Source organism: Molossus molossus, unplaced genomic scaffold (genome assembly GCF_014108415.1).
Source record: "Molossus molossus isolate mMolMol1 unplaced genomic scaffold, mMolMol1.p scaffold_m16_p_24, whole genome shotgun sequence".
NCBI classification, from domain to species: Eukaryota; Metazoa; Chordata; class Mammalia; order Chiroptera; family Molossidae; genus Molossus; species Molossus molossus.
The window spans coordinates 12,555,572-12,569,324 of NW_023425360.1; the positions used below are offsets into that span (position 1 = coordinate 12,555,572).

A 13,753-nucleotide genomic window follows, 5' to 3' on the forward strand; every position below is an offset into this window, starting at 1 on the left:
TCAATAAATAAAATTTTCATTTTAATCACTTGCTAGAAAAATGTTATTTCCAAGATCCCTGTCCCTGAGCTACCATGAGGCCGGCTGTGGATCAGCAGACCCTCCGCTGTCCCTGAGCTACCACGAGGCCGGCTGTGGAGTACAGCAGACCCTCCGCTGTCCCTGAGCTACCACGAGGCCGGCTGTGGAGCAGCAGACCCTCCGCTGTCCCTGAGCTACCACGAGGCCGGCTGTGGAGCAGCAGACCCGGGAGCTACCACGGGGCCGGCTGTGGAGCAGCAGACCCTCCGCTGTCCCTGAGCTACCACGGGGCCGGCTGTGGAGCAGCAGACCCTCCGCTGTCCCTGAGCTACCACGAGGCCGGCTGTGGAGTACAGCAGACCCTCCGCTGTCCCTGAGCTACCACGAGGCCGGCTGTGGAGTGCAGCAGACCCTCCGCTGTCCCTGAGCTACCACGGGGCCGGCTGTGGAGCAGCAGACCCTCCGCTGTCCCTGAGCTACCACGAGGCCGGCTGTGGAGTACAGCAGACCCTCCGCTGTCCCTGAGCTACCACGAGGCCGGCTGTGGAGCAGCAGACCCTCCGCTGTCCCTGAGCTACCACGAGGCCGGCTGTGGAGCAGCAGACCCTCCGCTGTCCCTGAGCTACCACGGGGCCGGCTGTGGAGCAGCAGACCCTCCGCTGTCCCTGAGCTACCACGGGGCCGGCTGTGGAGCAGCAGACCCTCCGCTGTCCCTGAGCTACCACGGGGCCGGCTGTGGAGCAGCAGACCCTCCGCTGTCCCTGAGCTACCACGAGGCCGGCTGTGGAGCAGCAGACCCTCCGCTGTCCCTGAGCTACCACGGGGCCGGCTGTGGAGTACAGCAGACTCTCCGCTGTCCCTGAGCTACCACGGGGCCGGCTGTGGAGCAGCAGACCCTCCGCTGTCCCTGAGCTACCACGGGGCCGGCTGTGGAGCAGCAGACCCTCCGCTGTCCCTGAGCTACCACGAGGCCGGCTGTGGAGCAGCAGACCCTCCGCTGTCCCTGAGCTACCACGAGGCCGGCTGTGGAGCAGCAGACCCTCCGCTGTCCCTGAGCTACCACGAGGCCGGCTGTGGAGCAGCAGACCCTCCGCTGTCCCTGAGCTACCACGGGGCCGGCTGTGGAGCAGCAGACCCTCCGCTGTCCCTGAGCTACCACGGGGCCGGCTGTGGAGCAGCAGACCCTCCGCTGTCCCTGAGCTACCACGGGGCCGGCTGTGGAGCAGCAGACCCTCCGCTGTCCCTGAGCTACCACGAGGCCGGCTATGGAGTGCAGCAGACCCTCCGCTGTCCCTGAGCTACCACGGGGCCGGCTGTGGAGCAGCAGACCCTCCGCTGTCCCTGAGCTACCACGAGGCCGGCTGTGGAGTACAGCAGACCCTCCGCTGTCCCTGAGCTACCACGGGGCCGGCTGTGGAGTACAGCAGACCCTCCGCTGTCCCTGAGCTACCACGGGGCCGGCTGTGGAGCAGCAGACCCTCCGCTGTCCCTGAGCTACCACGAGGCCGGCTGTGGAGCAGCAGACTCTCCGCTGTCCCTGAGCTACCACGAGGCCGGCTGTGGAGCAGCAGACTCTCCGCTGTCCCTGAGCTACCACGAGGCCGGCTGTGGAGCAGCAGACCCTCCGCTGTCCCTGAGCTACCACGGGGCCGGCTGTGGAGCAGCAGACCCTCCGCTGTGCTCTCCCGGCCATCGCGCGAGCTGGAAAGGCTGGTGGTCCTCACTCCAGGACTGAGACTCTCTCCCTTGCTCTTTCTCTCTACTGACTGGAGGTGTGCTCAGTGTCTACGCAGTCAGGTTCCTGGCCATCCAGTCGACACATGAACACCAGACATGCACCCACCTGTACAGTGTCTTGTCGTGCTCACTGAACTGACTCTGAGGAATGGCTTTAGGACCAACGACGGGAGCCCCTGGAGGTTTAGCTGCTACCTCTGGAGGCTGCAAAAACAAGACAAACACGCCCCAGATCGTTACAGACCAGGCTCGCTGGGGGAGGCCCGAGACCCACCTGGGCTGCTCCACCGCACGCGCCCAGGCGGGCGACACAGCCACGTGTACCTTGAAGCCGGCGGGGTGGTTCTCATCCTTCCTGCTCTCCAAGGACGCAGACCTTTTGTTTTCAAACATCTTCACCCTCGTGAGCACAGACTGTGGCCTCATGGCTGGGTCTTCCTCCTCCTCGGTCAGAGCTGGGGGTGGGGGCAGTGGTTTGGTGCTGGGAGGTGGGATTTCCGGCTTGTGCTGCGAGGCGGGTGGCAGAGGCGCGACCACCGCGGCCCCATGGGGAGGCTCGTACTGGCCCGCCTTGGAGGGAAAGCCCTGCGCCGGAGCCTGCTCGTAGCTGCGTGGGAACTGGTCGTAATACTGCTTGGGCTCCACGGTCTTGGGGCCTGCTGCCGGAGGGGGCTGTGCCTCCGGCCTGTAGTGATGGTGCACGTCATAGCCAGGCGCTGGCGGCTCTTCATGTCGCAGGGTGGAGGTTCGGAGTGGCTGGTCATAGCGGGGCCGACTGTCATAGGACAGAGGGGCTGGCTCTTCAAACTGTGGGAAATACCCTCGCTCGGAAGGCTCTTCGGGGAGCTGCCTGGAGTCCGGGTCCCGCGGGTGCTGATGCTCGAAGGCAGGCCGAGGCTGGTGCGGCTGCTGGTCCTCGTAGTAGGACCAGTGGTCGTCGTAGGCCGGGACGCGCTCCTCGTAGCGCAGACGGCGGCTTAGGTTTCGAGGGAAGTGGTCCGCGTAGCCCGAGGGGTCGTATCTGTATGTGGGCTGCTCCAGGTCCCTGCTGGCCTGTTTCTCCAGGTACTGCGGCTGGGGCTCGTAGCTCAGACTAGGCTCCTTGTCCGGCCTCTGCCCCAGGTGACCAACGGCTGGTGGCTTCAGAACGTGGTTCTGCCTTATCATGTCCTCAGGATAGGGGTCCTTTCTGTGCACCTGCAGGAAAACCACGCGTGAGCACCCAGGCTTGCGTCTGACTCTGGGCTATTTCAACAGACAAAGCTACAATTTAACCTGCAAAAATGGCCCCACCGCTTACTACCAGGGCAGAGAGAGATTAGCGGAAAAAGACAGTTGAAGTGAAAACTCAAAATTTATAACGCAAGTAGGAGCTTTATGTTCTAGCATGTGCTAAATGAAAAGGGAAGTGAAGGGAATTATTCGATTAAGTAGAAAATTAAAATTAATGCACTGAACCATTGATTACCCTTGATTTGGACACTGAAAATGAAAATCATAAAGAAAATTAACAGACACCATAATTTATAAAACATAGAAACGTCTACGAGGGCTCTCAACAATAGAGCAAGGAGTTCTGGAAGACACGGAAAACCCCAAAATAAGAATAATAAAAATATTAAGCAGAAACCACAATCGGAAGGCTTGTCCCCCATGACCCGTGTGCCGCCGGAAGCCATGCAGACGACAAAGGGAAGGCTGTGGGGACGGAAGCCTCCGGAGCGCGCCCACAGCGAGGCACAGGCACAGGGACGGGGGGCGGGCTGCTCGGCGCGGGTGGGGAGCAGCACAGGTACCTGTGGCGGGTCTGCATGCGACGGCAGTGATGCTCCTGGGCCCCCGAGCACGGGGTGAGCTGTCTCAGCACCTGGTGCTCTGACAGAGTCAGCGTGCGGTGGGTGGGAGGCGGGCGGAGCCGGGGCGGGCTCCTCCCGTCTGCCACGGGAGAGCCCGACAGTGGGGTCCACAGCAGAGGCTGACGGTGCTGGGCTTGTTTCAGGCGAAAGGTAAGGGACTGGGGACGAGGCTTCTGCTTTCTGTGAAGTGTTTAAAACATTTCAAATAGTGTCTGTTTCCCGCTAACTTCCCACATCCTGATCGCGCCGGCAGACGTACATTGTAAGAGTGCTGAATAACAAAACTAGACTTTAGGTCCTACATTAAAAAACAAAACATTCAGGTCACTGCCGTGTAAGGTTGACACACAGAATTTAGGATTAAGTCTTGGGTATTCTCAACTCAAAATTAACAATTAAAAAAAATGTTTTTGATTTTTCTTTTTGAGAGAGAAAGATAGAAATATTGATGTGAGAGAGATTCATCAATCAGCTGCCTCCTGCACACCCCCTACTGGGGATCGAGCCTGCAACCCAGGCACGTGCCCCGACCGGTAATCAAACTGGGACCTCTCAGTCCATGGGAGGATGCTCCATCTACTGAGCCACACTGGCTGGGCAACAACAAGTTCTTAATGTAGACAAAGGACAGGACATACTCTTTAACTAGACGCCACTCCGAAATCCCACAGCGCACCTGCTGCTTACCTGGTGAGCGGCTGCTTTAAGTCCCGGGGAGTCTAGTCTATGAACTGGCTGAGGCTGAGCAGGTGCTGAGTAGGGAGGATAAGTCTGGCTTTCATGGTGCATTCCAGAGGAGTCCTCTCTTACGGGCTCTGAGGACCGGGTAATGGCCGATGCTGGGGGGGTCCCAACCTCATCATTAAGAGTCTCATCTAGCTCTTGATCAGTGTAGGCCCCGCCTTCTGTATCTGTGTCTTCGTAGTCAGAGGTGTGTCTACTGTCCGTGCTATACATTGAGTACTCGCTACCTGGGGCTGACAGGTAGGACAGACGATCATCATGCAAATCAAGGTCATCGCTTGTGGCACCGTCCGCCTGGGTCAAATGAAAGTAAATGGAAAGTTTATTCAGCAGTTCTTTGAGAGATGGCCTTTATGTTACGAGGGCAAGTGCAGGGTGTCTTCCTCTGAAGCAACTGCATCTAGTTCTTGAACTTCTGCCGAGGACGATCAAGAAGCCTGCACAAGCGGACATACAGACACACAGAGCACCCTTGGAGACCCGATGGGTGACCGCGATGCAGACAGAGCTGGGCTCTGGGCCTGGCCCCGGACGACAAGGAAGGACTCCTGGCACCACTGAGGGCCACACAGCCCAGTCAGCCACTAGCCTGCTCCCACAGCGAGGGCGGGGAGAGCGCTCGCCAACACGCTCAGAAACAAGGGCGCCCGACGGGGCACGCAGGTGAGAACGGCCGTGAAGACGAAATGGGTTGAGGAAGAGCATCACCTAAGCCCTGGCCGCCTCACAAAGAATTCCTTCCTGTCATTTTTCAAAGACGCCGTGTCCAATGCATGGTGTGGGAAGGACAGTCATGCGTCTCTGTGACAAGAAGAAGAGCTGCTCATTCTGAACAGTCCACGCGAGCTTGTGTGTGGACCAGAAAGGAGCGAGAAATGTCTGTGGGAAAAGGAAGGAAAGAGCTGCAGAGGTCACTGGAGACTCCACTGCAACTAGGACCTGGACTGAACAGAGTCCCTGAAGGGCCTGGAACCCAGAACCCAGACTACCTTTCTTCACTTCCACACAGACTGCAGGACAGACAAGGCTGGAGCCCCCTGAATGGGGCTGCGCACGCCGGGCTCTGTGAGAACCCGACCTGATCACTGCCTTCTTGACAGGAAAGACTCGGGTGTGTCAGGCCTCCTGGGGGCTCCGGTCCGCAACGGGGCGCCTGCTGGGCTGGGGCCAGTGGGACTCCACGGAAGCAGAGCCCTCCCACTGCATCTCAATGGCATCCCACCGCAGCGATGCAGCGATGCGCTGCAGGAGAGAAGTCCCCTAGCTGTCAGCACACTGGGATCCTGACCTTGCCAGGGCTCAGAGCCTGCAGCCCAGCAGGCGGGAAACACTTAAAGCCTTGGGGCGTAGCCTGGAGCTCACCAACCCACCTGGCGTCTGCCATGGCATGAAGTGCAGACCAAGCAAGACCCATGGGTTGCTGGGACCAAGAGATGCCATGTACCTACATGCTGAGAGTTTCAGGATGGCTTTTTCAAGAGTGGGAGGGAACACACAAGGCTATCAGACGTGAACACAGGAACTCTTTGCAGCAACCAGATCAAAGCAGTTGGCTCAGAAAAGTCGATGTGAAATGAACTAGTTTTAGTTTCAGAATCTAGTCAGGTAAAATATATCTGAATGGAAGGGGGTGGGATAAATCAAGCTTGATTTAAATTGTAACAAATTTTTCTGACTCAGAAAATGTATCAATCTATCCTTAATAAATAACCTATTTTTCTCACATAACAAGTTGGGGGAGTTATTAGGCCTTTATTTGCAATCAAGCAAAGAAAGGAAACAACATCACAAAGAGAAATGATAGATTAAGACGGGAGGATCTAAAAAACCTCTCAGACAGGCAGACGGCATGCCTCGTGCTTACAGGCTAACCCCATCTCGAGAATCAGAGAGCAGTGAGCAGTCCACCTGCAGAGGGCGCTACCAGAACTGTGCTGCCCCCGGAGATCAGAGGCAGGCCGAGCCTCTGCAGCCAAGGCCCCGGGAAGCAGCTCGCTGCTGTCCAGTGCAGAGTTCCCTGCCCTGCCCTGCAGCCCAGGTGGCCCAGCGACCCGTCAGTTGCTCAAAGTGGTCTCACAGATCTCAGATGCAGAGCCCGTGCCCTGACACAGCCCACAGGTGGGAGCAGCAGGCACTGCCCCGGCTGGCGCGTGCCGGCGTCCCCGCAGACTGCGTGTTCCGCACGAGGGGTGGAGGTGCAGAGCATGCAGCGTGCACGGCGCAGCCTGTGCGCCCGCAGCCAGGCGGAGGGAAGGAGGCCATGCAGGGCAAGCACAATGGAAACCAGGCCAGGCCAACGCAGGAAAACAGAGAGCAAAATAAAAAAACATATTCTCAATCTTCCCTAGCAACCAAAACGTCTTTCTATTGTACTGATCTGAAGATAAAAGACATTACAATCACAAGGTTCTTTCAACTACGTACTTTGAGAAAACTATTAACTCTCCCAGCGAAATGCAACAGTCCTTCTCCGTTCAGACTGCTCCAAAGCCCTGAAGCGTGACAGCAGACATCGGGCACTTATTTAAAGCTGGCCATTTGGATGTAAAATAAAAAATGAAAGCCAAAAAGGACACATCGCTTTGTCCAACATTTCCCGGTGTGGTGTACGAACGTTACCAGGTGCTGAGTGAAAAAGAAAACTCCCTCGGTAAGAATTCGGGGGGCGCAGCTGTGAGTCTAACATGCCGTGGAGACGTGCTCTCCTGGCGGGGCTGCGTCGGCAGGTGCCCACCCCCTGCCCTCAGAGCGCCGCTATCCTCACCTTGAGTCCTGAGGTCCCGTGCTGAGGGCGGCACTCTGGGACCACCATCTAGCCCAGCTGGCTCCCCTCCTCCACAGGAGGGAACGGAGCCAGGCTCAAGGGCACCCTCATCAGATGGGGAGTCGGACTCAACCCCACTCTTTTCATTATAATTTACGAGTTCGCTGGCGGGAACACCACTGAAGTGGTCATTCAATAGAGAAAATTTCTGAATGTCCTACTATCAAAAACAACTTGCATATGATTTGTATGTATACAAATTATAAAAACCAAACCATTTAGAAAACGTCACTCAGAGGCATCTCTGATGAGTTAGGTAATAGAGTAAACAGGTTAAAACAGTAGGAAACCCCTTACCTTTCCCTCAGAAACCCAAACCAGCTGGCTCTGCTGCTGCTGAATCGCTTCCTTCAAGGCCCCATACCAACCGTCATTCATTGAATTTAAGTTAATTGTCGCTGAAAAGAAACGAAGAGCACAGTGTTACAGCAGAACTCTGCCCCAAGCCAGACCTCACTGAACCTGCTATCGAGCACCAGGGCTGAGTCATCTGCGGGACGCGCTGGAGGGCACGAGCCTTTGACATTCTATTCCAGCACTTTCTGTGAATCCAATGGCACCTGTGACCTCAGGAACCTTCCAGGCCAAGGTGTGTAAGTTTCAGTGTTGGAACAACACAATGCGTTTGCCCACTTAAGCTGAAAGAAGACCTTTAAAAACACTCACTTGTAAAAAGGTGATGATTATTTTTACGAAGTTTATGAGACCGCTCGTATAATTTCCTGGCACTTTTCCGAGATTCTGGACATAGCCTCATTCTCATTGTTTTCACGCCCTGCTTAGAATCAGGATTAAGGAACACCACAATCGGGTACCACTGGGCATAATTCAGACGGTCCACTGCGTTTGGTGTCACGTCTAATAAAGCATGTTTGTCCTGGAGATAGAAAGGGAAGATGCGTTAAGGACACGAGACGCAGTTAACGAAGCATCACCCAAGGCCATGCGCCCGCGGTGTCCTCCGGTGTCTCAGGAGACACATTAGAAAATTTGTCATCAGAAATTAAATGCGATACAATTTCTAGCCCAACTTAAAAAACTAACACACAAACAAACAACTTTTAACCAGTTCATGTTTAAAATAGCCTCAATACTTGCAAGCTGATAATACTACCTGTTCGATTAAATAAGTCATTTCCAACGTTTTTCATCTCGGGGCACACATAAACTAATTACTAAAATTCTGCAGCACACAAAAAAAATACTATTTTTTTGCCATTATGACAAAAAAAAATCGGTATAATTTTGATTAATTCACATCGGATGGCTACTGCGTTGGCGGTTATCGTTTTTGTGACAGGCTAAGGCAGCGGTTCTCAACCTTCCTGATGACGCGACCATTTAATACAGTTCCTCATGTTGCGGTGACCCCAACTATGAAATTATTCTTGTTGCTACTTCATTACATAACTGTAATTTTGCTACTGTTATGTCTTAGGCGACCCCTGTGAAAGGATCGTTCGACCCCCAAAGGGGTCGCCACCCACAGGTTGAGAACCACTGGAAGAGAAAAGAGGTCAGTGTCCCTGACCACGTAGTCAGGTATAATGTGTTAAAAATTCTTGCAGCTCACTGGTAGAAAATTGCTGGGTTAGACTGATTATATGTATAACAATTTAGTCTTCCTGACATGATCTCAGAGTACAAACAGACCCCCTATCATAAATATCAAAATGCAACGAGAACTGTACTAATGCAATATAAACACAGTCTACTGATATATTTGAATAGATTTTTTCGCAGTGATCAAAAACCATCTTTAGAGGCATGTAATACTAGCCCCATGAAAGTGATAATTATAATGCCTTTCAGTATGGTGTACCAGTAATTTTAGAAAAAATATTTTCTACTTTCAAGCGAGCCAAACGTCCTCCCACTCAGAAGCACAACATTCACAGTGTGTAATGAAATAGGTCAAGTTTTATCAACTTACTTGATCTATTATCTGCTTTATTGTATGCAGGCGAATAATGCCAGAGCTCCGTTGGTCAGTTCCAGCATCTCGCGGTTCACTTTCTGTTCACGGAGCCACGACAAAGACAAAACATCAAATTTCCATCGGTTAGATCGGAGTCTCTCAACCACCGGCACTGGGACATGCGAGGCTCTGGAACCCTTAGCTGTGGGGGGTCCTGGGGGTCACGGCCTGTTTGGCAGCCCCCTCCCTCTTGCTCCCATTGTCTCCAGGTGGCCAAGTATCCCCAATGGGGCGGAGCGTCCCTGAATGAGAACCACTGGGGGAGGCCGGTGCTTCCCAAAGCGCTGGGATTAGCAGAACACGTGAGGCCTCGGGTACAAGATTTAAGGTTCCCCAAACCTCAGTAATCACGCAATATTTGGATAGAGTGTGCTAAAAATAAACAAAATTAATCCTCTACAATGAATGACATACCAGAATTTCAAAGAGAATCAGGAAATGGAACTCCAGGAAAATTATTTAAGACTGTCCCTTGGCCAAGAGAAACAGGCAAATACAGAAATTCTCTCAATTGAGAATGAGATTTTTAAAAGTAGTTTTACAATATAACATTCACCTTGCTTCCATTGAAGCCAAAACAATAACATTATAAATTCTGTGTTTGGTATAAGTATTTAAACTTAAAATAAGTTTTAATATTGACATTTTTCATGTTTTGCGAAAATTTTCCAGCTACATTCCTATTCTAGGGAAAACTCAGCCATTAGAAAAACACACAACATGTGCTGTAGGGACGCACGTTTTCCTTCTCTCGCCCAAGGCGCCAGTTAAGCTGGCACGGCACCACGTCAACCCTGCCCAGCCGGCACGACAGTGCTGTTGTCTGTATGGCACAGGACGACCGAAAGGCCTCCTGGGCACAGCCGCTCAGCACTGAGGGCTGAGAGCCCCCCGGGCGGTCCACAGCCGGCAGCGGCAGCACGAGAGCAGCCTGGCCGGGCAGTGCTGGGTGAGGGCCTTTCACCCGTCACGACCAGGCCAGGGAGCAAAGACGGCCGTTCAGGGGTAGACAGCCCATGCCCCCCCCCCCCCACCCCCGTGTGTAACAGGCCAACTGCAGCTGAGCCAACGGCGAACCAAGAATCTCGGGTCCGAGTCACACCAAGCTCTTCACTACAAAGGCACAGCGAGGTTTGTGGCTCTGGTGACAAGGGAAGCGTGAAAGGAAGTACGAGCTCTGGTGTTTCCGATCGGACAAAGGCAGGGATTCGGAAGGAGGGCAGAATCCACACTTGGTGGACAGACGAGGATTGAGGAGAGAGAGCAACTGGGAGTCTGGTTGGAGGAAATGTTACTGGTTCCTAAACTCAAAGACTCATCAGATTCAAGGAGGATCTGGATAATAAAGCTATCTGAGTCCCTTTCACAAGAGCCAATTAAACTAATCAATTTCTCCGTAAGGTAGCTCTGTAAGTCTTCACACTAGACTTTCCTAAATTTAAAACTCTAAGTCTGGCTTTGGGTGAGGTCACCACCAAATTCAGTCAAAGCATTACCTACAAACAGTGACCAAAAAACAAACTGAACATTTTCTAACGTGCTCAAATTTTACCATCGTTTGTTTGCAAATCTTTTGAGTTTCAGAAATTAAATACCTTTATTCAACTTTACCAGCAACCAAATGAAAAGAAATATAGTAATAAGGCATTGCTCTGGTCCTTTAAATGAGCACTTACTAGGCTAACAATGTCACGGAGGGTGTCCCTTCAGGCCAGGGAACGAGAAAGGCACCCCCTGTAGAGGGCAGGGCAGCCACACACGGCAGGAGCCAGACAATGGGCACGGCCTCCGGTTCAGCCCTCCCTGTCTTTGGGGATTTTGCCAAGGAAATCAGCATGAATGTGGGAAAAGCTGTATTCTTTTAAAGTTAAATCCTCTGGGAAACAAGGCAAAGTATAAACAAGCAAACAAAATACAGGCAGATTTCTGCATCCTTCATAATAATAAAATATAAACTTGAAACTATATAAACAACAGAAGGCTAATGAAACCACAAGTCAACTGCAAAATAACAAAATAAAAATATGATATTATCTGTTATGAAGGAAAAGAGGGTATAAACTCATCAAAACAGTATATATAAAACCTCACAAAAGTAAGTCTATGAAAGATGGGAAGATGGAAGAAAATACAACAGTGTAAAATTTAGGCTGATGACACGTCAAAATTATTATTATTATTATTATTTTTTTTAATCCTCACCCGAGGACATTTTTCCATTTTTTGTTCAGGTAGAGTGGGAGGCAGAGAGAGGAACAGAGAGAGAGAGAGAAACATCGACGTGAAAGGGACACATCGAGTGGCTGCCACTCGCATGACCGACCAGGGCCGGGGACAAACTGCAACCGAGGTACACGCCCTTAGCGGGAACCGAACCCGGGTCTCTCTGGACCGCAGGCCGACGCTCTAACCGCTGAGCCAAACCGGCCAGGGCCAAAATTAATTTTTTAACTTTTCCAAATAGTAATATTTTATAATTAGAAAAAAAAACAGTTTAGGTCTTCGTATGTAATTTATGCAACGTGACATGTGACTTAGGTGAGCCGGTGGTCCGAACTAAGCACGTTGAAACTGCCACACAGGCCGACCGACAGAAGACTGACCGAGCGTGTGAAGCACCGCACCCCCGGCACTGCGCACTCGCCTGCGGCAAACGTCTGCAATGACGGCCGACAGCACGAACGACGCTTGCGTTACCCTTTTTATATGTTCGAATATTCCTGTCAGCTATTGACTGTGAGCACTGGGCTGGAGCCAGAAAGGGTCAGGTCAAGGCTGAGGTTTGTGACTCTTCGGCTGGGTGTCCCCAGGAAGGGTCAGGCTGAAGAGGCCGGTGGTGGCCGGACCACACCACCTAAGGCCCAGGCTGCTCGACTTGAGCACGATGACTTTGTCAGGATGAACAAGGCTGCCTGCTAGGCAGCTTTCTTATGAAGCCCAGAGCTCCGGAAACAGCGACTCTTATTATTACAGGCAATTCGGAGAACAAGGACGGGTTTGCCTCCAATTCAGATAAATGGAATAAGCTGCCGATTTTCACTTACAAAAACTTCTACTTCCCTTAAGTGACTAGATCAGCCCCACCCTTGCGAGGAGTGACCGGCAGACACACCCAGCCTCACCACTTACTTGCAATCTGATAAATATCTGGCTCCTCTCGCGCCAGCTTTTCTCTGGCAACATCAGCTATTGGTCCAAAGATGGTCACAGGCCTCAGAAACCCAGCTGTGGAGAAATTCGAGGGAAAAGTGTCATGGTAGATGCTCTTTCTTAAGCACACTGACATGAAAGGGCACAGGTCAGTGCAGAAGATAAACTACCTTCCCGAAGAACAACTCTTTCATAGGCGGGGAACTTGGTCTGAACCGGCTGGGCCGACAAGTCCTCCCTGCTTTTCCGCAGGTTCCTCTTGGAGCTTCGCAGACCTCGGAACCTCCAGAAGTCGGCGCGGTCTCCGCCTGCTGTTTTTGGAAGCGTGTACTGTACACTGGCTAACTGCTCAGCTCTGGACAAGAGAGGATACAAATAAAATAAGGGCATTTTAAAACCACGAAATGGAAAAAGACTCACAATGAACACAATGTCCAAATTCTGGATAGAATCTCACACAAAGCTTACATCGTAACGGTTAAACTAAAACCAAGGAGAGTTTGCACAACCAAGTCAATTATAAATAGGATGAAAACAATGCAAACTAATTCTTTACATTACCAAAATTTCCCAGTGGGATTGAAATCTTCTGTCATTACTTAACCTGTCCTGAGAAGGAGCCAAACACCCATACCTGTTCTTATTGGGGATGATGCCTCGTTCTACCTCCTTGTGATTTTTGCCGATTCGAATAGCAAGCCAGGAGCCCAGTTTTCCATTGTACAAAGTATCCACCACACGGAACACCTCTCCTTTGTTAAAACTTAGTCCATAGGGAGATTCCTTCTCATATTCAAAATGGGTTCTAATGTAGAAAGAATCTCCTACATCTGACTCCACGATGCGACGATACACTAGAAAGAGTGAAGACAAAACATTATCAATAGCTAGTGGGGTCAGAAATTAACCTGCAGCAAATATATGATGTAAAGATGCTGTTGATAATGTTAGTGATGACAGACAGGACAGTGCCCGCCAAACGCACAGTCCTGCCAGTGCTGGGCCCTGTAGTGAGGCCTCGACTTTTTTATTTTTGTGGTATGTGCCCCTAGTGGGAACCGAACCCGGGACTCTCTGATCTGCAGGCTGACGCTCAGCCGCTGAGCCAAACTGGCCAGGGCCTGGCCGAGGCCTCTTGTATGGCACCCTCACTCACGAAGTGGGAACTCTTCGCACCTCTACTTTGCAGGCAGGGAAACTCGGGCACAAGTAGGTCGAGCAACTTGCCCGAGCCCCACGAGCTTTCTCCTTCAAGATCTAATTTCATTTCACCACAAACACTATGGCGATTCCATTTTCATATGAGTTTTTCTCAGATGAGGGCAATTCTGCCTCCCTAGGGGCTATTTGGCAATACTTGAGACATTTCTGATCATTGCAACTGTAGGCACGGGGAGCAGTGTGGGGGCTACTGGCATCTAGTGGTGGAGGTCGGGGAGGCTG

The 13,753-nt window shown here is 52.1% G+C and overlaps 1 protein-coding gene across 6 annotated transcripts in view; it reads right to left on the reverse strand.

Annotated features, from left to right (window-relative positions):
- TJP1 (tight junction protein 1) overlaps positions 1 to 13,753 on the reverse strand; it is a 73,509-nt gene that overhangs the window by 16,043 nt on the left and 43,713 nt on the right. For 4 of the 6 annotated variants that reach the window (XM_036277834.1, XM_036277833.1, XM_036277831.1 and 1 more), the window contains exons 13-22: positions 12,945 to 13,164; positions 12,481 to 12,665; positions 12,290 to 12,385; positions 9,116 to 9,198; positions 7,849 to 8,059; positions 7,480 to 7,580; positions 4,302 to 4,652; positions 3,555 to 3,794; positions 2,083 to 2,955; positions 1,865 to 1,962 (exon numbers count right to left, since the gene is read on the reverse strand). In XM_036277834.1, the coding sequence (XP_036133727.1) occupies positions 1,865 to 1,962; positions 2,083 to 2,955; positions 3,555 to 3,794; positions 4,302 to 4,652; positions 7,480 to 7,580; positions 7,849 to 8,059; positions 9,116 to 9,198; positions 12,290 to 12,385; positions 12,481 to 12,665; positions 12,945 to 13,164 (2,458 nt within the window). The remainder of the gene's footprint in view (positions 1 to 1,864; positions 1,963 to 2,082; positions 2,956 to 3,554; positions 3,795 to 4,301; positions 4,653 to 7,479; positions 7,581 to 7,848; positions 8,060 to 9,115; positions 9,199 to 12,289; positions 12,386 to 12,480; positions 12,666 to 12,944; positions 13,165 to 13,753) is intronic. The other 2 variants (XM_036277837.1, XM_036277835.1) reach the window with 1 other exon arrangement.